At 37.4% G+C, this 24,587-nt stretch overlaps 4 protein-coding genes and 2 long non-coding RNA genes across 7 annotated transcripts; 2 read left to right on the plus strand and 4 right to left on the minus strand.

Moving 5' to 3' along the window:
- Positions 1 to 142: 142 nt before the first annotated feature.
- On the minus strand, positions 143 to 1,894 carry Prosalpha3 (proteasome alpha3 subunit). The gene is made up of 3 exons (XM_076811233.1): positions 1,734 to 1,894; positions 609 to 1,236; positions 143 to 509 (listed from the first exon to the last, which is right to left on the minus strand). Exons 1-3 carry the CDS (start codon positions 1,734 to 1,736, stop codon positions 367 to 369), a joined length of 774 nt encoding a protein of 257 aa, XP_076667348.1. The 5' UTR covers positions 1,737 to 1,894; the 3' UTR covers positions 143 to 366.
- Positions 1,895 to 2,278: 384 nt separating this feature from the next.
- LOC143368471 (uncharacterized) lies at positions 2,279 to 3,440 on the minus strand. Its single transcript, XR_013085242.1, has 2 exons — positions 2,677 to 3,440; positions 2,279 to 2,572 (listed from the first exon to the last, which is right to left on the minus strand). It is a non-coding gene; the product is annotated as an uncharacterized LOC143368471 (long non-coding RNA).
- Positions 3,441 to 4,309: 869 nt separating this feature from the next.
- On the minus strand, positions 4,310 to 8,359 carry LOC143368468 (uncharacterized). Of its 2 annotated transcripts, none has more exons than XM_076811232.1 (5): positions 8,169 to 8,359; positions 7,774 to 7,945; positions 7,481 to 7,624; positions 5,836 to 6,018; positions 4,310 to 5,714 (listed from the first exon to the last, which is right to left on the minus strand). In XM_076811232.1, the coding sequence occupies exons 2-5, from the start codon at positions 7,939 to 7,941 to the stop codon at positions 5,202 to 5,204; spliced, it is 1,008 nt and encodes a 335-aa protein (XP_076667347.1). In that variant the 5' UTR covers positions 7,942 to 7,945; positions 8,169 to 8,359; the 3' UTR covers positions 4,310 to 5,201. The 2 variants fall into 2 exon arrangements, with proteins under 2 accessions (XP_076667347.1, XP_076667345.1); XM_076811230.1 differs by having other exon boundaries at positions 8,173 to 8,358.
- An 816-nt stretch (positions 8,360 to 9,175) lies between these two features.
- Positions 9,176 to 13,204, plus strand: Eif3j (eukaryotic translation initiation factor 3 subunit J). Its single transcript, XM_076811234.1, has 6 exons — positions 9,176 to 9,354; positions 9,447 to 9,529; positions 10,266 to 10,379; positions 10,586 to 10,724; positions 12,617 to 12,784; positions 12,942 to 13,204. Exons 1-6 carry the CDS (start codon positions 9,339 to 9,341, stop codon positions 13,124 to 13,126), a joined length of 705 nt encoding a protein of 234 aa, XP_076667349.1. The 5' UTR covers positions 9,176 to 9,338; the 3' UTR covers positions 13,127 to 13,204.
- Positions 13,205 to 13,930: 726 nt separating this feature from the next.
- Positions 13,931 to 18,956, minus strand: LOC143368467 (chitinase-3-like protein 2). The gene is made up of 6 exons (XM_076811229.1): positions 18,826 to 18,956; positions 17,504 to 17,770; positions 17,140 to 17,421; positions 16,826 to 17,062; positions 16,274 to 16,697; positions 13,931 to 16,132 (listed from the first exon to the last, which is right to left on the minus strand). Exons 1-6 carry the CDS (start codon positions 18,882 to 18,884, stop codon positions 15,989 to 15,991), a joined length of 1,413 nt encoding a protein of 470 aa, XP_076667344.1. The 5' UTR covers positions 18,885 to 18,956; the 3' UTR covers positions 13,931 to 15,988.
- A 916-nt stretch (positions 18,957 to 19,872) lies between these two features.
- Positions 19,873 to 21,392, plus strand: LOC143368473 (uncharacterized). The gene is made up of 3 exons (XR_013085244.1): positions 19,873 to 20,028; positions 20,341 to 20,527; positions 20,674 to 21,392. It is a non-coding gene; the product is annotated as an uncharacterized LOC143368473 (long non-coding RNA).
- The last annotated feature ends 3,195 nt before the right edge of the window (positions 21,393 to 24,587 follow it).

Here is a 24,587-nt window from a genome sequence, read left to right on the forward strand (position 1 = left end):
AAAATGTACATATGTCCTTGCGATGATGTTAGTAAATTTTTTATCACAAATAACCTACTCGAAACATAATTTACTCGCGATCACAGTACCTTCTACAGATGTGCGATGGGAATCCGAAGGGAAAGATGTACTCTTTAAAACATATAGGAAATTCTTTTTTATTTTCTCCTTGTTGCTAATTGAATATTTCATTCTATCTGCCTTTTGTCGTGTTTTCCCTTCACTGCTGTACGCGGCGCTACATAAAAAACCACCACACTGGAGGCTTATACAAGGATCAAAGACCGCGTGACAAAAGTCACGAAGCTTTAGGATAATATTTTTTAAACGAAAAAGCGTTAAAAGAGATACAAGGTGTATATATTTCTATAATTTTTGTTTTTCTTTTTTAGCTTGTTCGGCAAGGGCTTCTAAACGATCGTGTTCCGCAATTAAGGCATCTATTTCATTCGCAGGAAGGATTTTTGTCTTGGTTTTGCCGTTCTCTCTGGTCAGAGTAGCCATTTCCACTGCAATAAAAAGATTAAGACATTAACGGAACATACGTCTCTAACTCTCTACAGTTCTTAATTATATTATTATATTACAGTGTAACCAATTAGCCGCACCTTTCTCTGCAGATAGTTTATTCATATCTAATGTTTTAGAAAGCACTTTTATAGCCAGTTCCTTAGCGTCGTTCAGTGTTGTCTCTCCATCTTTATATTCCTGTTTCAACGAAGACACCGCAGCGGCGAAATTATTTCCAATACACGTCGCCTTCCATCCGCCGTAGTTTCCACTCGGATCCGATTGGTATAGCTGGTAACCGTAATGTTTATCCCACCCCATATACAGAATCGAAACTCCAAAAGGTCTCTTTCCACCGTATTGCGTATACGCTTGTTTCACGTCGCAGAGCCAAGAGACAAGTTGCTCGCAAGGAATCGGTTCTCCGTATTGTAGCAGATAACGTTGCGCGATCAAGCGCAGCTCGTTTGTCAACACGTTAGCATCAGAAGTGATGCCAGCGACAGAGCATATGATATCATCGTTCAGCCTATAAATCTTTTCGGAGAAGAATACTTCGTCCAGGAGTTTGTTTGTGTTGCGTCTTTCCGCCGCGAGCAGAATGCCATCGGTCGCTAAGATGCCGAGGCAAGTACCCGCGTGGCTTATGGCTTCCATCGCGTATTCCACTTGGTAGAGGCGACCCTCCGGCGAAAAGATCGTCGTGCGGGTATCGTACCTGCGTGCCTGCGAACGTAGGACATTGAATTAGGGGCGTCAGAAGCTCGAACACAGGGAGAATCAAGTGTTTGGTAATTTAATTTTATTTACACCGTTTATTACAATTCGCTTCTGATATAAATCTCGTATTACCTATGCGAACTTAGAGGCTACTCGACGCAGAGTCGAATGCGTCGCAGAAGATACAATTTTTCAAATATATATATCGGACTTAATATCGGATCCATGGTAAGGATCGTTGTAAGTTAATCGGACCAGATTAAAAGAGCTTTTGGCGAAAAAGTTAAATGAATATCGATATTCTAAAATCAAATTCATATACAGATTTGATCACTGTATTATTTTGTTATTATCATTCAACAAATTCTATTCGAGCTTGATGACAGTGCAATTTGGATAACCTCTCACTCACAGAGTTTTCTCGGAAGAATAATAAGAAACAGGGGGTAATATTAACGATAATAATCACGATCTAATGTCAGATGAATATTGTTAAAATTTACCATTGTAAAGAATTGCTTTTGTAACAGTTACAGCACTGTGACACGTGAAATTGAAAACTCGACACTACGATCAAGAGCGATTTGTATTAGTCGGCGTTTTGAAGATCTTGCGGACACACGAGTGCGTTCTGCAAATCAATGGCGATGTTTCATAAAGGCGTGTTCGTAATATTAACTCTTCGGGGGGTGGATGGAAGTTTATGGAAGGTGGAGAAATTATGATTGTATGATAAATCATAACTCTGTAAAAGGACTTTGCGATGGAATAAAACAAAATAATAAGCAAATTTGTGTATTCTTTCATTTCAGACCACCTTATCAGTGAAGGTTGCGCAGCGCCAAGTATTTTGTCGCGCGGCCGCCTGGGGAATCTTGTGCTTCGTGGGAATTTCAGCGTGGAGCCCTACGGATCTGCTCGCGAAACGCGTTTATTTAAATGAACTAAATATCTTGTAAATAATAACTTAAACTCAGTAATTTTAATAAACTGAAGCTAAATTAAATTGCCGAGTGATTCAGAACTATTTAGGAACGGAACAAGGACGTTTTATGGAGATCAAAACTTGATTTATTATAACACGTCAAGACTGTAACAAGGTCAACTACGAATTTCGAGGAGAAGAAACAGGCTTCTTCGTATCTTCCTCTTTTTTTTTAGCAGTACAATGTTTTTCGAGCGCTTATCGTGGGAGGCGAACTCCAGGGTCGGGAGCTCCAGGGTCCCCGGAGGTCCTCCAGGCTCGGAGGATCGACGACGGCTGAATACATGGAGCTCCATGAGCTCCTTATATAGACTTCGAGGAACGATGTCCCCCGATCAAAACCAGGTCGACGGTTAACTACAATTACGAAATCCAATGAATTCTTCGGCAAAAATGGATTTTCTGCTAAAATATCGTTTCCAGTGGCTATTGTTATGACAAAGAATGTTAACAACATTTACACTAAACGCCCAGTAGTAATTATTATTAACTATGATCGATGGAAGTTGAGATATCAAGCAGTTAGTAACATTTGATCTTGGATTTGCAAATAATTTTCTACGCCGAATGTAGAAATCATTTACCATTTTACACCGAAATCATATAGTATTATTTATTACGTATAAATACATTTTAGTTGAACTTGGTGTAAATGAATAGTTGCAGGAATATTTGGAGAAATATGAGTGGCATACTTGTTTCTCCCACTTAGTTACTAACATCGAAGTATAGGATAGGATAGAGCCACGGTACTCTATGAAACACTTTTTGGCAGGCGCAGGCACTGACTCTACAATCGCATTGAACACGATTACAAAAGCATTTCCTGTTTTTAAATGTCCTTCAGTTTCTGAAAAGCCGTCTAGGTAACGGGTATATCTCAATGGAATCCTGTTAAAAGGCCTCCCACATGGTCCAGTAATCGATGAAATTGATGCGCGAATTGAGAAATCACGAGATAATATGCACTATGACGTGCACACACTTCACTGCACCGATGAATTTCTCAGGGCTAGACAACATTTTATTTCCCAATGCGGGTTTCAAAAGTAACTCGACTTGCAGTTGCACCCATGCATCTCACGCACCTCATGCATCATGCAACTTTCTGCGAGGCTGTTAAGAATTAGATTTTTCTGTAAATTTCAGTGTTGTCGGTAAACTAATACTCGGGGCCACGGTGTAACAGACAGGTGTTCCGACTTGGCACATTTACCACAGCGATTTTGTGTCCGGATTTCTGTGTGGTTCTTCTGGCCGTCGCCAGAGGCGTCGTGATCAGTAATCCATGTACGTATGCATTTATGTGACTGTGTAGTAGAGCTTTTAGGCTTTATCAAAGAGGAGATATAGGCTATTCCCCGCTAGAGCGAGGGTCGCGACACGCAACAATTTTGAGTAAAATATGTATTTGTATTGAAATATTTATTTGTATAAAAATATATCTGCTTAATATTATTATCTTCTTTGTTTCTTCCAATGATGAATCTTGGAATACCGGCCAAAAAATAATAATGGAGTAATACATTGTTTTGTTTGTATAAATAGCCATTGTTATAATTGGCGCAATATTTGTATATCATTAGTTTTGTAGATATTAATATACGACAGTGGTTTTAAACAGGCTTCTTTTTTATGTGATTATTAATTTACCGTTCTTTGTGCGCTTTTTTGTACCTTTTTTTTTAAATATTTATTAACGATACAACTCGATCTACGTATGATGCATATGCTGACAGTGAATATATGTAGGTAAAGTTACTTGCAGAGGTAGAAATTTAGCTTTGTTCTTTATTTATTTGCAATCTTAGATTCTGGATATATTGTAGAGAGACTTCAACTCATTATGCAATCATATTTAACGACGGAATTATTTATTTATCAGTGCGAATATCGGTTTACAGTGTTTACGCAGTCGTTTAATTTATCAACCGCGAAACGCTTTAGCCACCTGACGGTGAAAAAAGCATGTTTGAATCAGCAAATTTGACTAGTCGATTATTCTTTTGACTATTTTTATGTATGTACGAAATTTATGACGATTTTGTGGATAGCAACTCTTGTACAGGGCTGTAAAACAAACGCGACACCGTCTTCGGTAAATATTCACTTTATTCAACGACTTCCTACAAATAATTTCTGCACATTTTCAGGTGAATCTTAAAATATAGGTTCACGATTATTTCTTTGCACGACATTTCATATTATCTTATCCCATTAATTTATACAGTTGAGTGGAGCTTCGATCGTAAATACAGATCTGCCACAATTTTCAACAACACTTTCTGCGCGCATTTTATCCAAGAGTAAGTATGTAGTAAATAAAAGTTTTTAAAAGCGGCAAGTCTAGATTGCCCTTTGCTAGGTGGACGTAATAAATGAATATTATCCACGAATATTGTTACAAACTGCGAACACATAGAATATGAGAATACTTTTCCCACCAGTATCAAGACTAGTACTTAATTAACAAAAATAGTACCCATTATACATGTCTTCTTTTCTATCTTCAAGGCCTCACTCTTATTTTAATTACTAACTACTTAAAATTACAAAGAAATCAACGTCTAATAGTTTTATATAAAATAATACAAAATAATGCTCGTAAATCTGATATTGAAATGATCAGCTGCGTTATCAACAATCTATATACAATAGATTGAACAGATCGTAGGATTATAAAAACATATAATTTCTTACCCTATGAATGGAAATAATTGATCAAGCGTCATTGCTTTTTATTACCATTCCATCAACTATATTCGAAAAACATACTCTGGTATTAAAATAATAGAAACAGTTAACTTTGTTTTTAGGCAAGGTAAAAAATTCTTTTCTTCTTCTTCGTCGTTAGAGACTTAATATTCGTCCAACAAATTCTTTATCCTCAGTTTTGTAGCACGTTAAATCTAATTGTCTATTTCGAAGTTTAAGCAGTAAAAGAAAGCAGAAGATATCACGGGAAACTTGGGGGGGGGGGGGTGGACTACTCTAGCTTGTTTTGCGGATCACAGTTCTCTTCATCTTCGTTGTAACCATAGATAATACCGAAATCCTTTGAATCGTTCTCCAGCGTCTGGTTCCTTGACACCTCGGCCTTTAGATACTGATAAGCGATAGTGAATCCTCTTCCAGTACTAATCTTCTTCACTTCTCCGCGAAGAGTGGCCGCCGATCTTGGATTTAAATGGCGAACTTTCCGAGATTCATTTCCCGCTGTTTCAGTCAAATTTTCACGAACGTTGGATACGTTGTGCCCTGTTGTGTTTGAAGCATTGTGCTGGTTTGCGGAAGTGCTTGTGTCTTCCTTAAGAATGTTTTCTTCTTCTTCTTTGCCCTGAGAAGTATTTTTCTCAAGCGCGGAACAACCATCGGGGTTCTTCACGGTAACTTCTTTTAATTTGGAAATCAGGTCACTGATGGACACATTGTCCGTTCCTCCAGTGCAAGACAACGCTTTAGCAGCTTTCTTAGGTGGTCTTAATGGTGACGCAAATTCCTATTGAAAATAATGATAAACGAACGGTTGTTAATAGTAATGTGAGCACGATAGAAATAGAGTCGTTTGAAAGAAATATAATTCATAATAATAACAATGATAATAAAATCTCGGAACGTACTGGTTCTTTGTACACAATGCTTTGTTGTTTACTATTATTTTTATCCTGGCTATTCTCGAGAGCAGATAACCTGTCCCTTTCGCGTTGCTTGAACTCCTTCTTCTTGGCTTTCGACAAACCTATCGCTGTTCTTACTATCGGTTTGTTCGCCGTTGCAACCAATGGATTGTATGTCGGGGTATTCTGTAAAATATATTTAATTTTATACGCTCTTTTAATCGTGAGGTATTTAAATGCATTTTTCTCGATATCATGATGTCTGTATCTTCAATATTTTTGCGAATTTCGGTCCCAAACTTTCAAGAAACATTCATGACATATCATACACTGAAAATATATAATATTTTTTACCTTATTCACATATTTCGGTATATACCCCCGCCCCTTAAATGTTTAAAACATAGTCCCCGAAAATAAAAATGCCATTTTTTGCTCGCCTTCATAAATAAAAAGTTTTCGAGGGGCTATTAAACACTCACAATTTGAGGGGGAAAAAGTTTTTTCTTTTTTTTTTTTAGTTTTTCGTCCTTTTTTCGAAAACCGTTTGTCGCACGAGAGAGAAAGTAATACAACGTAAAAGATGCGCCTTGTCGGAATCTACAACCTTTGTTTCACATATTTTTTTATTTAATCGATAACTTGGGAGATATTATATAAAATCAACTTCGCGAGCTGTTAAATAATTATTTAAATGTTTAAGGGTCCAGGGGCAGCACCTTTTCCAGTTATCCAATCGGGCTCAAACTTTACACAGATTCTTACTGTAATTATTTGGAACTATTCTGGAGGGTGCCCGGAAGAAAATCTTGAAAAAAAATTTTACCAAGAATAAATAAGAGCCACCCTAGCGTTCACGTATAGAAACAATAGTACGCTTAATTCGAATTCGATGGTTTCGAAGGATGAATTCATCGCAAGTCTAATATAATTACAATAATTACATTAAGCCTGGTGTAGCGAGTCGTAAAAAATTGATTTTCTCTCTCGCATAAATGAATAGTTGGACATCACGAAACCATGCTCCCAAAACCGCAGAACGAAATTGGAAAAATTAAAGCTACGGCTATAGCCAGTTTTGCTATATAGCAACAGGTGACGACTAGGTGGTTACCAGAAAACTTTATAAACGCGTTTTTCGATGGTTTCGTCACAATTGACAGACAATGTAACTCGAAAAATATTCAACCGATCGACTTGGCCTTGCACATGGATGTCTGCGAACATTTTCTCCATAGAACTCAGCTATTGGTATAATGATGTTTAAATAAATAGCTGTTTTTGCACATTTAAGCCAAAATTTCATTCGAAGGAAGTAAAAGTTTTATTCAAGAGGTGATGATTTGTTTGATTTTGCATCATTTAAATTACGGATGGCTCAGATTTGTGCGTGCACTTATAAACTAAAGAAATTTTTTTGAATTTTTCGTTTTTGACGAGTACAGTAGACGCTACGGTGCCTGCCGCTCTGTTTTTTCTTTATCTACCTTAATCTGATAATGCAATATCCTTTGTTTAAAAAAAATTCCTGAAAAATGCCTTGATTTTTAGCTAGTTATACCAGGCTCCCCCTTAAAAGTTTGAAACACTGAGAGAGATGTTGAAACCGAATGGAAAAGCACCATTAAATTAAATGAAAATTACATACTCCAAACCAGTCTTCGTTATCAAGGGTATTAGTTTGCAGGCTGCATGCTTCCTCTATAGGAATTGTTCCCACTTCTTTCTCTGATTCAAACGAAGTGGTGTAACACATCATGTTTCCACTTGTTGTGCATACTGAAAGATGATGCTGCAACAATCATAACAGGTAGATTTGTACGATTAAGAAATACCGCAACGTTAGCGCAACAACTGAATGATCTACATCAGCGCTGGGAAGCCACGGCTCTGGTGAGCGCACACGAACGGCCTCGTGTCGCTGATCTACGTAAAACTTACTTCATACTCGTACGGGTCTAACATATGACTGGCGTCGAAGGGGCAAACAACTTTGTAGTTCTTCGGGTAGTTCCTGCGACACTTGAATAAATGTTTCTGAAGTCTGCCTTCTATGATCCGATGCGACTCGTTAAAGGGGCAGCGTAGATAAGCCCCGACGAAACTCATTTTTCTGAAACAGATTTACACGATATTTTTCAACCCTGCGGAGAAACAATATGCGATTGCGTTGGCTTTACATATCTACATACATGAAGAATTTAAGTTTCAAAGAGGCCAAGAAATGCTAATTAAAAGCTAATTCTCCGATGCAAAGTATACGCCTAAACAATCACGATATCAACATTATCGATACTGAATTCAGACAAGTGTAAATTACGTCGGTAATGCCTTACTTACGTTTGCTGATCTACTTAATCCTCGCAATAGTATCGAAATGCTACGCAACTTTGTAGCAGAGCGTGAAATTGTAGACTGCAGATTGAATGATTTCGAATTATTCTTTCTTTTAAACTGTTACTGATTAAATAGCTACGTATGATATGCGTCAAGGTAGTTAGTTACCGTTTAAATTGGTTTAAATGCGCCACTGAACGAGCGAGAACGGGCGACGTGTTTTTATGCAGGCACTACCACGTATGTACATTTGTACATACCAAACATTAAGTACGGTTTCCAATATAAAAAGATGTATGACCTTTAGAGGAGTGATGAGTGAGAGTTGGATGAGAGAGCGGGAGAGGGCTGTACTGTACATGGGAGTGAGAGTGACGGAGTTGGACGGAGTGATCGAATGGAAAGGGAGGAGGCAAAGGAGGGTCTAGAGCAAAGAGAATAAGAAGTTGGCTAGGTACATATATGTATAAGAAGGACAGTTCTTGAAAAGTGTACTACTGTTGTAAACTGTACCAAAGAAAAAATAAACCTAACCTAACCTAACCTGTGACCTTTATTTAAACGGCGGTAAAACTAGAAAGCAATCATGGCATTCAAAATTGAAAGAAACTGTAGGATTCTATGAGGCTCACTTCCTTTCGTGATTTAAAAAGGTGATTAATCAGATTTAGAAGTGACAAATTTTAATGTATTTTAATATATGTACATACATACATACATAATATGTAGGTATTCCATATTCCCTTGAGATTAGGCTCACTTATGTTACCAAATCTCGAATCTCGTGGAGGAAAAAGAGGTGGAGAATGAAATGGACAATTTCTGATCCGCGCATTTAAAACGCTCTGCTTTGACTTAAAAATGAGAAACTTTTTAGTAGCAAAAGTACTTAGCTTCATTGTTTACTCATTCTCCGATTAATCTCTTTATATGTAGGTAGGTAGGTAGCGTTGCGCAACCGTCACGTGTGATGTTCATTTTACGTACAGGGTATCCAATCTCTGAAGCATATAACTTGAGTTGCACCACTATCGCGCAAGAAAGGCACACGCTCTCCTCGCGCAGTATGGCTCGCCCGATTCCAGTCGTGATTTCTTCAACCACGTTATACCGAAGAGGTTTTCTTTCGTTTACAAGCGGATTTCTGCGTAAATAATCAAAGATCCACTATGGACGACGAATGGGGTACGCACAGATCGATATACGAGCATCTCGCCCGTCACGCGACCGTAGTTGCATTCGAGGCACTGAAATCATTTAACCTTCAACCTTTACAGATGTCGAAAACGCAGAGGCGAAATTCGACCTAGCTATTAGATCCAACAAGTGGGAAGGCGAGGACGAGGACGAGGACGTCAAGGTTATCTTTATTCTTTTTTGTTATAATTTATGCGAGTGGCTTCCGAGGCTCTTGCCCTTAAATCGACAGCCTGTGAAATACGATTAACCTTTCATGGGACGGGTCAACACGAGACACTGATAGCAGCACGACAGTTGATTATTGCCGAACGAACCGGAAGTTTGCCTTGAATCGATTCGAGGATCAAGTCGAAAGCATGTTTCAAATAAATCATATGAAATTTCCATTTAAATATGGATTTATATTTAAATGAATCGCCGTCGGAGTAACCTTCTAATTCCACGAAACTGACACGAGCTTAGTTTCGGTTGTAACGGGAGTTAAGCCCCATTAAGCTCCAAGTAATTTGGCGTTTTAATGTCTAATCGAAAGTTTTAGAACTCGTTCGAGTTCTGAATCTAATCAAATCTGAATAAGTAGAAATTTTAGTTATGCTTAGTTGATACGAATGATAGAGGAATTGAAAATTTCAATGTTGGATATATTCTAACCGAGTTAAATTTCAGAATCGAGTAAACTTGAAAATCAAGTTACCGATTTGTTTATAAACTTGGGATAGTTTATAAACTTCTGTTTCTATCACGACGCATGATTCCCCAGCAATTTCATTTTCTATCGTACGAATAGTCACCTTTGAAAGATTTAGGTAGAAAGTGCACAAGATCCAACTGACCATTTTAGTTTAAAGTACTGCTGGCTCGTATGATAATTTTAAAGAAGAAAAATCGGTCAACAGGATAGTTGGGAAGATGTCGAAGAAGAGAAGAAAGATGTAGAGAAACCCGCTGAAGTGCCTAAGGCCAAGCCAAAGCCAAAGAAAGCTTTGGCAGAAAGGATCGAACAGCACGAGGTATTTCCAATCTTGGTTCAGACGCTTCAAAGCTGTTTTCCAATTTCATCCGACTGTTTAGTCAATCACTGAACGTTCTATTCATTCCATATCCTATTATGCTTCTTCGTCGACGTAGTATCAGAGACAAAGATTCCTCAATAAAATCAGAATAGAAAGAGTCTGCCAAATTAATTTCAACCATTTCGTTTCCTCTATCATCGTAGAAGAAGGCAAAAGAAGAAGCGGAAAGAAAAGCTAAAGAAAAAGAAGAGGCACTGACACCAGAGGAGAGGAAAGCGGAACAATTGAAGCGCCAAAGGCTCCAAGAGGAAGCTGACCTACGTCTAGCCATGGAGACTTTCGGTTTGTCCAACCTTGTTGATTTTTCTCATCGCAAGCCGCACAGAACCGACAAGAAATGACTGCGTTAGAAACTTTCATCCGTTAACTCTTTGCGCTCCTGCTTTCATTTAAGCAATACTATTGATATCAATTTCGGATAAATTATAATCTTATGTAGCTACTACTACTACTACTACTACTACTACTACTACTACTACTACTACTACTACTACTACTACAACTACTACTACCACTACTACTACTACTACTACTACTACTACTACTACTACTACTACTACTACTACTACTACTACTACTACTACTACTACTACTAATAGTACTAATTGATGGAACGAGGAACTAGCGCTATTTTCTTTTTTCTTTCTAAGCATTAAAATTAATATTTTGCTTGTGAGGAATTCCAAAGTATGTGCGCATTTATTTTTTTGGGGGGGACAGCTTTATCTTTCTGACCGATCCTGTAAATCGAACTGTTATACAACTGTAACGGAATTTTTGCATAACGTTGACATTTCACTGAATTTATAGCAAAGCATAGTGAGATAATAAAAATGATAAAACTAATTAGTATATATATATTTAAGGGTAGGTTGATTATTTAATTTATTCGAATTTTGTTCAGTCCTAGTATAAATTCGGATGTAAATGTATTTGGAAAGTATTATGAATTAGCAATATTCGTATTATTGAAATCTTGCGCTTCAATTTCCTTCATTATCGAATCTCGATCTTTAATTTAATCGATTAGAAATTTTTTTTATATACTAATGATTTGCAACTGTTGAAAGTTGGGATGTTTAAAATTTTTCACTGGGCGATATTTTATATTTATAATATATCTTTTATTCCACTATCCAACGGAAAGTCTAAACACAAAAGTTTTGTTTATCGAAGCATTGATAATTGGACCGCAAAGGGTTGATCTAATATTTATGCCTTAAAACGAGTTCTCTTAATGGCTTAATTATTCTTTTATGCTTTATCTGACGTAAATTAATACGAAGTATATTGATAAGCATTGAGTATTATTGGTGTAAGGATCGTAACTATTTGTACTTTTTAAATATATATCAATTAAGGAAGTAATCACGATTAATTATCTACAATCAATATTAAATTTGTAACGATTTTCCTATTTTAAAAAAAAATATGAAATATTTTTTTATATAAACTTATTAAAATATAGTTGTAAGAAACCTATACAATTTTAAATAGCTCTAAACGTGCTGAAATATTTTGCTTGAATTTTACTATTGCTATAAGAATGAAAAGAAGTTTCTAGTAATTTAAACTCTACTTCTAAAAAATTATGCAGTCATTATGGCGGTTACAATAATTACTTAACGATTTCCAAACATCTTCGAGGCATTATTCTTTTAAAGTAAATGCTGATCTTGTGTCAGGAACTGTACTAGAGACGCGAAAATGTATTCAAACCAAGTAACGCAGCTTTTAAATAAAATTACAAAAAAACTGTTATTGTGCGAAGAAATAAACATTCCTCTTTCACGAAAAAACAAATCAGACGTGTCTTATTTATCAACATCGATCTCCCGTACCGTTCCTGATAAATATTTCATTTTCTCAGTAAAGTGTAATTTCATTTGATGCGTCAAGTTAAAATATTTCACGATTCAGCTTCGTGTTATCCAACATTACTTGTACAACTTTTTACTATATGCTCGAATTGCTATTATAATTGCCAGTGGATTTAAATAGTTCCATTCAGGAACATACGTGATTATTAATCCACCGAATTAATGAAGTTCTTCTGCATTTTATTGCTTCTCCGTGAAATCAATCCGTTTATCAATCGATTCCGTTTAGAATTGCGAGAAATCTATATTTTTCTAAACGTGAGAAAATTAAAAACCGTTTCTCTTTTGCTTTAGGAGTGGCAGAAGAACCGCCTGCGTTCAGTCTGGACAGTACGGTACCTAACACGATGGAAGAATTTGAACAATATGGGAACTTACTTGCGGAAAAACTCAATTTGCTTGCCAAGAGCGCTGAATTCTCTCTGTTCGCAGAAGAACTTGTTAAATGCATTGCACTCAATTGTAAGTACACTATCTCGGAAATATGTAACGACGAATTTAGAAAATTAGGGCAAGCTATATTACGGTTGAATGAGAAAGCTTTCCTGATCATCTGCTTTCGCGCGGATACTCACCCGAATACTTTTCAAATTAATGTGTTACCCGTTTCTTTTTCTAGTATCCTCGACAGATCTGAAGAAAGTGAAGGCGATGGTGGATAATCTTCTGATCGAGAAGCAGAAGATGGAGAAGGGGAAAAAGAACAAGGGAAAGGGGAAAGCGAAACTCAAGATCAGGGATGATAACTCTCTTTTGAGCGAATACGACGGCTACGTTTACGATGATTACGACGATTTCATGTAGCGACCTTTTCATCCCTTACTCTTATTACTCCCTATCCCCTTTTCTAGTCGCCTAAATACACGCAGATGGTTATTAATATTTATCGCAGATTTTATATCCTTTATTCACTCTGTATTCGAAGTGTCCTGTTCATTCACTTTTTTTTTTTAACTGCTCCACTGGACATTGCAATTTTAAACATTTCCGCCCTCTTTTGTAGAATTTCTTATATACATACATATACATATGATAGAGTATGTCGCACACATCCGAGAGATGTAAAAAAAAAAACATGAAAGCTTTTTCATTAAATCTGTTACTTAATACTCACCGGATCGATTAATAATTTGTCGTGTAGTTGCTTCTAAGGAAGTCGGCGGTTCTTCAAACACTTCGCAGAATTTAATTAAGCTTACTGTATATTAAAGTCCAAAGTGTTCTAACTAGTCCGAACTGTAAGTCAGGGAAGCGCAGCGGAAACGTGAGAGCACGAATAACTGCGGTCCTTGCAGGTCCTTGCGCCGTGAGCGTCGCGGAATAACTGAACTGAACCAGCTGGACACGAGCAGTGGTGTGCTCTCGAGGAATTTATCCTTTGAAACATGCTTCCTGCGCATGCGTAGATAATCGTCCCAGCGCGCGAACGTGCGCGTGTTCCAGGGTTCCTTGTACTTTTATATATACCCGCACGATCTATGATCGAATCCCCGTCACGACATATGAAACTGTTTCAATAATGTCTTATGAAAATAATGTACTTTGTTTCAAGAGTCTTTCAAAGTCACCTTACTAATAGTAGAACGGCGATTATCGAGGTGCTCGTGATAAGTAAGTTAACGATTCTTTATTAAGCTTCTTGTTACATAGAATCTTTCACAAAAGGTACGCGTACAGTGAAATGAAAAAATTACATGTATTTTGTTCGAGCGTGGACGAAGTTCACGTGCTTAAACTAATTCACAGAGTTTCTTATCTTAACAGCAGTAAAACTAAGAGTACCGTAATTCATTATAATAAAGTTAAGGATATTTTGTTTTATGTTCTTCCAATAAATTTTACTGGTTATAATAAGCTTCGTATTCTTTCTTCACAATAACAGTATTATTTCTTTAATATATATATATATATATATATATTCTGTTGAATCTGCATTATTATTATTATAATAACTTTATCGCTTTAGAATAGCTGATGTTTCTTAGTTTTATTGCAATAATTTCTAGTAATATGTTTCGCAGTAATGTCAAACAAACATTACAGAGTAAAACTACATACATTGCCATTGCAATCGATTTATCAATCATCAGCTTCATTATGATAAATATATCTCCAAGTTTATGCAAAACTATTCTTTAATTTGTAACAATATGGCACATTTTGATAGATTCAACTATTTCATTAGAAGCAACTCAACCGCTTCTCAAGTTTTCAAATGAAAGGAATATCGAATATTACTTCCATGATGCCGTGAAACTTTTCTTATACAAGTACCTAGGTAGTTCTCCGTAATTGATTAATAAGTATCAATCAATTTTTATGTAATGCTGGTAACTTCACTTGACCTTTCAAATTATTTATAACGTTATCAGTAGTAATTACACCTATTTTAAAATTAAAAGCTTCGCGATAGTGAGACGAATTGGATGACTTAAAACAACATGATCTTGCAATGACTTGAATAGTTGTACCTAAGCTCGGAAAAACCCGCACCTTTTTGAAAATTCTCCTGAACACGTGTTCAGCACTCAGCAATTGGCGCATCATAAACGACAACAACTGGTTTCGTATAATTCGCACGGAATTTTTCAGGCTAAAACTCATGTTGTCATTATAAGTCGCTGAATTTATCTGGACGTTTAACTTTCATGACATATTATATCTATAGAAATGTCGATCCACTTCATAGGAAATGTATCGACAATTTTACATGCCCCTTTAATCATCATTTATCCTTTTGGATCAGATTTTATCACTAGTCAGTTAATAAAATCCTTCAAATATGTTTTTCTCTCTAAGCTGTATAACTTTTCCGAAACACTATATATTTAATACAACTAAAATAAAAGAACGACTCGAGTAAGTAATTTTGCTCTTTTTCTTTTAATACGACTTTTAATTTCCAAGCTTGTCTCTAGTATGCAAATTTCATTGCATATTTGTCACATACCACAATTTTGTTATATTTCTGTTCTAGAAGTATTCTCTTTAAATGTTTTACAATAATTCATTCGTCTCGAGTGGTTTCGGGCATTCTTTAACTTTCTTTAAAATTAAGGATTACAAGAGTGTGTGTGTGTGTGTGTGTGTCGGAAATGAAATAAAGTTTTATAAAATAAAATAAAATTTATTAACGTTAAAAACTTAATGAAACTCGATCAAATTGTCTAAGTATACATTGCAAAGTGATAACTTATAATTTACATAGTTTACAATCTAATATTCCACGATATGATTACATTTAAAAACTATCGCGTCACTTATTAAACAATTATATAAAATTAAAAATCATATCACAAGTCTAATAATACCAACGAAAATAAATATGCTCAACTTAATGATGATAAGTGACTCCAATTTAAACTTACGATTGTACTTTCACGTAGTATATATGTATATGTAGAACGATACACTGATTATAATTGCAAATGCAACCGAAGTCTCTCCGCATAATGGAGAATACTATCACGAACCTCTTTATAAAACGAACATCAAAAGTATGTAAATTTAAAACGGATTTATCTTAAAAACCTACTTTATATAGGAAAGCTGTTGTCTTGCGAGTGTAAATCGAGATTACAGATTAGAAGTAAGAATTGTTTCTTTTGGAATGTAAAATTGTTATGGAGAATGTTAAAATTACAGTTGAAAGCAATGAAGCATGCATTAGTCTTGCTGCGATCTGAGGACCTTGTTAACGATTCGAGTCAAAGGAAAGGTTTCATTGAATTTACACGTGTTATTCCAGTCGTCGACGTTTAAAGACAATATCATTGCGCCTCCAAAGTTATTTGCACGGATCCACTCGGCCTGAAAAGATAGTACAATATATTTTAGGGCTAGCACACGGGAATGCATATGAATTCTGATTCTCTTCGCTATAAAAATTACAACTCGTCGTAAAACAGTTTTCTGTCTCTGAAGAGGCAGGTAAAATACGGTTTCGCATACCTTGGAATAAATGCTTGCGATGTCTTCGTAAGATACCCATTCCCTGTCTTTGTAAGCGTACGGAACTTTGTTCTCGTTTTCGAAAACACGCTTCGCGCCATTGCGAAGGAACTGGCAAATCGTGGGATAACAAACGAACCCCATGTCGCCCAATTCCCCGAATCCATTCGCCGGGGCAAGTAAGCCGTGATTCAACGGGTTGTCCAATTTATAAGAGTGTCCATAGGTAGGAATCCCGATAATCAACTTTTCTCTGGGCATGCCTTTCGAAAGCCAATACTGAGCCGAGAAGTTGATGTTCAGGGTAGAAAGGTAGCCAGATTCTGTTGAACGTGGAAAGAGCGGAGAATTGAGTCCGGTGACTGGGTAGTACCAAACATAAAAATGGTAGTCATACGACATCAGGTTCACAAAATCTACATACCTAATAAGGAATAAAGAGAAACCGATGGATCATGTATGAATATCAATGCGATGCAGATAGTAAAACAATTTCGTTATCGATCGAAAGCTTGGCGATATAAGGTAATTCCTGTATTACAATTCGCTTACTTTGCCATGTCCAGCACGTCGTAGCTTTGATCGACGATAGCTTGAGGGGCAGCTACTGCGACGGAAAGGATTAACGGTTGCTCAGCGCGGTGAAACTCTCTTTGTAATTCTTCTAGCAGCTGCACGAAATGAATTTTCTCTAAATCGTCGGCACCGAGCCATGCTGGGAACTCCCAGTCCAAGTCCAATCCGTCGAAACCAAATGACTTAGTCACGTTTAGCACTGACTTTATAAACCTACGACAAAAATTGATCATCTTCGATGTTGTAATTGATTTAAACACGAAACGGTGATACGAGAGAATTCTAATTACCTCTTTCTATTACCATGATTTTTCACCATTTCCGAGAAACCCAAGTGGAGCTCATTACTGCCGCCAACACTGATCATGACCCTCAATTCAGGTTGCAGGTCCTTCAAGGCAAGGACGTCCTTGTAGAGCGACGAACTGTTGCCCAGATCGAGGCTACAGTTCACCACGCCCGCAAAACCCACGATAATATGCGTACAAAGATGAGGGTCAATGTGCGACGGACTGAGCTCCCAGAGCGTGTTCAGGTCCCCCGATACGGTGTAATAACAGACGATGATCTGCCTGCGTAAACAGAGAGAGCGATTCTCACTCGTACAATGGCCGTTAGTAATTCGTAGACGACGATGTCTGAAATCAGATTTACCTGGAGGAATTGGCGTAGAAGTGCTGTGGCGAACCGACACTGCCGTTCCTGTCCGCATTCTGGTTCTCCTTCGTCGACTCGGCGTACATCCGAGCCCGACGTACCCACGTAGCAATCTTGGCATTGTCCAGCAACGTCTCTGTGTCGAGAGCTTCTGTTCCTGGAGAGCGAAGAATAAGGATTCCTACCCAGGTGCGCGTTACAAAAAGGATCCCAAGTACCACGGATACCAATATTAAGCACAACACTTGTGGTTTCCAACGAGGTCTAAAAATCAATATATAAATGTGCTAAGTTTCGTACAGATTAAAAGTTTAGACAAACCGATAAATTGTAGGTCAATATGGTATTTATATTTTACAATAAAAAATGCAGGTAATTGTAATTTTATTTAAAAGTTTATATCAAACGTAAACTTCCAATACATTTTCTATGAATTTGCATTCAGTTTAACGGAGGAAGGCTTTTTGTGCCATAGTAAATATAGAAGAATCAATATGCCACACCTGTAACTTTTCACATACACTTACACGTTCACCTATCTACACACGCGCCATAGTCTATGAAGAGGAACAGAGACAGAAATGAAAATATTCAATAAAGAAAATCTTGGTATAGGAAAGCGTGTTAGGGATAATTTTAAATATACTTAAAGTCAGATAAAAAGTTATTTGAAGTAGCTCACTTGACTCCAGAATTCCATAGCCATCGAGTCTACCGTGACTTATTTAAATGAAGCATATATTAATTGTATTTGAAAAATCTAAATATTCTTATTATCTACATAAAAGAGAATCTCTCGATTCGTGGCTGGCTAATTAAACAAAATAAAAGATCGATGCAATCTTTCAAAGATAAGAGGCTTATCAATTGCAAATCGTTGTATAATACATAATTTATTTGTATGTTATTGTATTATTTCTTCGCACGACTATTATAAATCGTATAATTCCACCATATTACAATGACAAGCTACTAGACCAAGTCATACACGCAATGACTTTTAAAAATACTGTACTATCAGCAATAACGATAATGAAACTAACATCATTGGAACAGATTTATGTGTTTACGTAAGATACTGAGCTTGAATCATAAATAATATAGGAGCAAAGACAGTCGTGAATTAAACTGTTAATAAATACTGCAGTATAAATAACTTATTAAACGCTTGGTGTATATGTATGTAGGTATGAATGAAAAGCAAACTGTGTCTATTAAGCTTTGAAGAGAAGCATGATTGTGCGTAACGATTGTTGCATGACTTATGTATGCCCGTACATAATAACATAATTACACCGGTAAAATGGAATGTAACTTACTGTCGAACGTCGGTTAACAATTCATACTTGGCCCGAGGCACAGGAATTTGGTTAACCATTGAATGGAAAATACTCGTGGCGATTAACGCTTAGGGACAGCGTTGTGGGGAAACCGCTCACGCTTGTTTTCAGTGGGGGAAGCTACGCACAGCTACGCAAGTCCGCGCATGCGCGTGATGACGCCGCCACGTCGACCAATCAACACCAAGATGGGAAACGATGGTGTGACGTATTTTTGCGGTGATACTGAAACGCGAACGCGGGTTGGTGCCCGTGGAGCGCTGAACCGCTCTGCTCGTCGGAGTGCGGGTGTTTGAAAATAATTTCAAGTACACAGAAATTTCTAAAAGTTAAACTGTGAAGGTTTATTTAAACTGTTTAAGAAGCTGCAGCTACCATGGTTAGCGACAGAATGAATTCTTCTGGGCCTTCACGCGTGCCTCTTTTATATCTCTTGGCTTTTGCACACGCCACTGATTGCACATGTGCCTTAGTTCCCCCGAAGGTCCTTGGGGTCGTAGACCACCGGAGCCCTTGTCTCCAAGCAGCCGCTGTCGTCCAATCAAGACGGTGATGCTTTCCTAGCTTCGTCGGTGGTTGGTCCTTCGCGCTTCCCTCTACGTCTTTGGGGCTGTCTCTTGGCCATCTCCCCTACACATTCGGGATGGTGCACGTGTCCAGAACGTGGAAGTAACGGTTGGGGGTTCCCAGAAGAGGCCCGCTAATACAAACAATGTTCTCTCCCGACAGAATTTATGGAGAAGATAACGGTTGTCGGCTTCTGTTTGAGTTCCACCCCAGGCCTCTCCCGCACGTGTCACTCGGGGGTGCAACTCACAAGACATACGCGGATGCCTGTTCTCAAATCTCGCGCTTACGTACTCTACATATCGATTACATACAATTTCCCAGCTACGTTCAAGCGATAGCGTAACAATGGGAAACGAAACGACGCCAGCGCCAAGCCAAGACAACTAGCCAAGTCAAGCGAGGCCGCAGCCAATCAGCGTCGACAACAGCTTCCCCGGTCCATAGATATTCGTAAAAAATTATTGTTAACATCAGTGCATTCAATTCAATCCATACGTGCAATGTGCATGATGCGGCAGCATGTGCGCCAGCACGAGACCGCCGCTCATCTACTGTTTCTGCACCTACGTCGCGGTGACCGGCAGGCAACGTGTGTACCGGGTAAACTAAAAGGTTCGAGTTAATCAATTTCTTTTCTTTTTTTTATTTCACGTTACGTTCCCGACGCAACGCATTCCACTTTCCAACTTGTCCGAGTATTAGTATAGGTTGGAGCTAGATTAGTGCTATCGAAAGCACCCTCTTCCTAGCAAAAAAATTATGTTTTAGAACCAAAGGCATCCTAATATCCAGCTGCGCCAGTTCGCTACCATGCTTAACGCGCCCGCGAGCGGGCGCCCCCCCCCCCCCGCCGCACTAATCTAGCTGCAACCAATACTACTTTTTACGTTTGGGATTTTAGTTACCAGATTCGGTGTATTTCAGCGACTTACTGTGCTGTCTCCTGAGAAAACTCGAATAATTGTTTTAGCATGTTGCTATCTACACAATTATTTAAGTATATAGAAGGCCATATCAGGGAAGGAACATGGAGAACAAATGATCAGTCAACAGCACTGCAAATTTCTTACTCCAGAAATTCATCAACAAATGCAAAAACCATCAGAGATAGGTACCGCGATTTCTTTAATAATGAGGGCCACGTTCCATGGAAAGATAATTTTGTATAATGAAAACGGAATAAATAAATAAATAATACGAATGAATGAATGATAACTACTATGAAATGAATGAATAAATAAATAACTACTTACACAGGTGGCATTAATTGGTGCAGTAACCTCTAACGCCTCCTCACCATCCTTATCGCATTCTGCGATTTCGATGATGCGTTAAAGTGACAGTTGCAGTGCACCATCATCATCGTTTCATTGTGCTTGTATTTTTTAATAAAATGGTTTCTTGGAATTTGTGTTCTTTACCCCAGACCGGAAGAAAAGAAGGTGCTGCTGAAGAAAATCTATGGATAAATAGCTAACCTAGAGACAATTGTGTGAAAACGCTAACATTTCAAATTTTCTCGGTTTTTGTGTTATTTCAATTTTAATTCATTCTGTACATTTTTTCAAGTATTTTATTAATATACAGTGCGTTTTAGAAGTAATTCTGGCTCTTTCTTTGTCTTTTATTCGTGTCAGGATTCGTTTCTCTTATGAGGAATCAAATATAATCTCCCATCATTGCCTCATCCCAAAATCCTTGATACCGCCCCTCAATAAATACTCTTCATATCCAGGGAAGGTTTAAGCAATAATCGCGCACCTAGGCGACACCCGTTAGAGCACAGGCGTGGGTATTTAAAGGCTCGGTAATTGGATTTACCGCTGCATTGGAACAAGAAGCTACGCGTAATATTTCTTCCAAATACGTCTAGCCATATGGCCGTACAAGACCTATGCGAAAGTAAGCCTTGTAAACACTATAAGAACTCCTGGCATTCGCGAAGCGAGATCAGCTGTTGTAATGGGTTATTATGATTTTGAATTTCCGTAACCGAAGGATCACTACAATAATTCGAAGCGTTATTTAGAATAAGAACGTTTATTCGGTTTAAAGCACGAAAATATGCCACGCACTGTTAATGCGATAGCGGTAGTATTATAATAATGCGTGGGACGTTAAGCATTAGCACAAAACATTTATATAAATGGTAATCGATAGCAATATATAGATGAACATGAAATATGCGAGTATTAGCAATAGACAAGAATATGAAATGCAATAAGTATTAGTAATATGAAAAGCAATAAGCGTTAGAAATGTTAAGATAATATAAAACGGAAGTGTCTCCGTCGAAGAGTTTTACGACATCCTGGGGCCCTTGTAGTTATGCGGTGCTTAGGTACGAGGGGTATGCGCGGTTGCACCGTGATTTTGGGTGTTTTAATTGGAAAGGAGTGAGAGTGGCTTGTAAGTACTTGATGAGTCGTAGAGAGGGGATGAGACGTGGTCTCGATTTAAGAGGGTTTTAGGACGAGGGACTTGTTTGGACTTAAATATGAGGGGGAGGGGAATTTCGTCGTTGACTAGGTAGTCAGTGGTTGGGGAAAGGGGTAAGAGTTGAAATTCAAGGATTTCGGTAGAGTTGTGGAGTGATTTATAGAGGTGAATTTAATTTATACCGTGCGAAAAATAGTGGGAAATTCAGGCGCGAAGGCGAGCTTTGTAGCACAAGGCAGGCAGGGAAGGTTTAAGCAATAATCGCGCACCTAGGCGACACCCGTTAGAGCACAGGCGTGGGTATTTAAAGGCTCGGTAATTGGATTTACCGCTGCATTGGAACAAGAAGCTACGGGTAATATTTCTTCAAAATACGTCTAGCCATATGGTCGTACAAGACCTATGCGAAAGTAAGCCTTGTAAACACTATAAGAACTCCTGGCGTTCGCGAAGCGAGATCAGCTGTTGTAATGGGTTATTATGATTTTGAATCTCCGTAACCGAAGGATCAATACAATAATTCGAAACGTTATTTAAAACAAGAGCGTTTATTTAGTTGAACGCACAAGAATATACCATGTACCATCAATGCGATAGCGGTAGAGTTAATATAATAATGCGTGGGACATTAAGCATTAGCACATACACATGTATATAAACGATAAGCAATAGCATACATATATGAACATGAGATACGTGAGTATTAGCGATAGACAATAATATGAAATGCGATAAGCATTAGCAATAGGTAATAATATAAAGCAATAAGCATTTATCAATAGATAATAATATGTATAAAATGCGTAAGCAACAAGAAATAATATAAATGGAGATGATATGCACTGGTACGATAAGTACTTAATTATCTAGGGACGCGGCAGAAAGACACCCTGTATATACATATGTCGACTGTCGCTACCGTGTATCTGTACTCGAAAAACGGCTATTCCAATCTTACCTGAAACTTATTTCATTAATATCTCATCACGCCAGCAATATTTCCTAAATTTAAAGGCATTTTTCTCATGTAAACCGCATAAGACGAAATTCAATAAAATCGGTCCACGTATGACAGAGATATCGTAATATCGTCTCATGGATCAGTCATGGATCACTCAATTTTTGAAATTGAGACGGGTACGAGATCAGTCGACATTATTTTCAAATCTCATTACAGTAATCTGGGGTGAGAGTGGTAAACCGATCATAAAACCTGTTACCGTTTGCAGTTTTTTTTTTCAAAATCGATTTTCTCAAAAACTGAGGGTGATGGCGAAAAACGGTTTGCGGATTCGTTTTCAGGGTACGAAAACCTATAAGAAACGGCTATTGAATGTTACAAGTCCGAAAGAAATCAAAATTTCTTGTACTGTGTAATAAGATACTTAATAATATGTAGAATTTTGAGAACTTATGAAGTAATAGGATTTAGGCAATAATTTTATTGTTTAAAGTTGGTGCAACTGAAAGACAAAAAGGCTGCATACAGGTCAGATTCATATACAATTGGATCAAACCTAATGTGAATATAAAGTTTATTTCTTTGTGTCTTCTAATGCTACGAACATTTAATAAAGATTTAATGACGCTATAGACCAGAATTTCGACACTTCAAATTTTGGCTGATGTTCAAATATAAAAAGCTCTCGTTTAAATTTTAAATGTGCGTGCGAGAGCGTGTAAACATGATGTCACACCGTCCGTCAGGACGGTTACGCGGTTCCCCCGTTTTTACACCCGAATTCCAGCGTTGAGCTCTTCCGGGAATCCGGTCGTTAGTTCCACAAATACTTGCGAGGACACATTGTGATATCATTTGAAATAAAGTTAGTACATAATCGTTTGTTCATTATTAATAGCCGTGTTTTGTGAGTCGTCTTTGTTCGTATTGTATCTCCGTGGTGTATTCGTGTTCGTTGCAACGAAGCCCACCCGTACTTGGAGCTTGAGTGCATCTCTTCTAATCCGGGAGCCAGTGGTGCCGCGCGGGATTTATATATATAAATATATCGTCATATCTTCTACAATTATTTATTAATCAGTGTGAAAATTGGTGAAAATCCTCCTTGTATATTAAGGAAAAACTTTGTCGCTGTAAGTTATATGTTCAACGTTCGCCCTTAAAAAGTATCGAGGCAATTTTGAGGTACATGTAACTTACAGCGACAAAGTTTTTCCTTAATATACAAGGAAGATTTTCACCAATTTTCACACTGATTAATAAATAATTGTAGAAGATAAGGGTTTTGTGCATACATTTTACTTTTAGGCTTCGCTAGAGTTTTCTGAAGTTATGTTTTAAGTTTCATAACGATCTGTTAATATTTACTCAAGTTATCGCAATTTATGTTTAAACAGACAATGATTTTGGGCGATGAAAAATTTGTTGTTTATAATTTTTAGCTCGAATAGTAATGATTGGATAAACAAACTGTGAATAGAAAAAATGTCTGTCGTGACGAGCTTTACAACACTATATTTTTTAAAATTCAGTTTATCACCATTTAATTTTCCAATCTTTCTTAGCGTTTAGACAATAATTTTTCCATTTTCGAGAGCTAGTCCCCTTATTGCATCCGACCCTACAATTATTGTAGGTGCAGATTACTGTATATGTGCATATTTTTTACAAAATCCTTATAGAAACAGGAGAAACATTTAACTTCCTATTCTGAATAATATAGTGTGTGTGCGTGAATTAAACAATATGTAGCTGATTTATTTATTTCAAC

Source organism: Andrena cerasifolii, chromosome 4 (assembly GCF_050908995.1).
Source record: "Andrena cerasifolii isolate SP2316 chromosome 4, iyAndCera1_principal, whole genome shotgun sequence".
NCBI classification, from domain to species: domain Eukaryota; kingdom Metazoa; phylum Arthropoda; class Insecta; order Hymenoptera; family Andrenidae; genus Andrena; species Andrena cerasifolii.

What these genes read in the sequence shown, in the direction of transcription:
- Prosalpha3 (XM_076811233.1), bottom strand. An exon ending in TAAACTATCTGCAGAGAAAG is followed by an intron (nt 510 to 608) that starts GTGCGGCTAATT and finishes TTTTTATTGCAG; the next exon opens with TGGAAATGGCTACTCTGACC.
- LOC143368468 (XM_076811232.1), bottom strand. Translation starts at nt 7,941, where the DNA reads ATGAGTTTCGTCGGGGCTTATCTACGCTGCCCCTTTAACGAGTCGCAT. An exon ending in ATAACGAAGACTGGTTTGGA is followed by an intron (nt 6,019 to 7,480) that starts GTATGTAATTTT and finishes TATATTTTACAG; the next exon opens with AATACCCCGACATACAATCC. An exon ending in GCATTGTGTACAAAGAACCA is followed by an intron (nt 5,715 to 5,835) that starts GTACGTTCCGAG and finishes TATTTTCAATAG; the next exon opens with GAATTTGCGTCACCATTAAG.
- LOC143368467 (XM_076811229.1), bottom strand. Translation starts at nt 18,884, where the DNA reads ATGGTTAACCAAATTCCTGTGCCTCGGGCCAAGTATGAATTGTTAACC. An exon ending in TTGTTAACCGACGTTCGACA is followed by an intron (nt 17,771 to 18,825) that starts GTAAGTTACATT and finishes ATTGATTTTTAG; the next exon opens with ACCTCGTTGGAAACCACAAG. An exon ending in TTCTACGCCAATTCCTCCAG is followed by an intron (nt 17,422 to 17,503) that starts GTAAATCTGATT and finishes CTGTTTACGCAG; the next exon opens with GCAGATCATCGTCTGTTATT.
- Eif3j (XM_076811234.1), top strand. An exon ending in ACGAGGACGAGGACGTCAAG is followed by an intron (nt 9,530 to 10,265) that starts GTTATCTTTATT and finishes ATCGGTCAACAG; the next exon opens with GATAGTTGGGAAGATGTCGA. An exon ending in TCTAGCCATGGAGACTTTCG is followed by an intron (nt 10,725 to 12,616) that starts GTTTGTCCAACC and finishes CTTTTGCTTTAG; the next exon opens with GAGTGGCAGAAGAACCGCCT.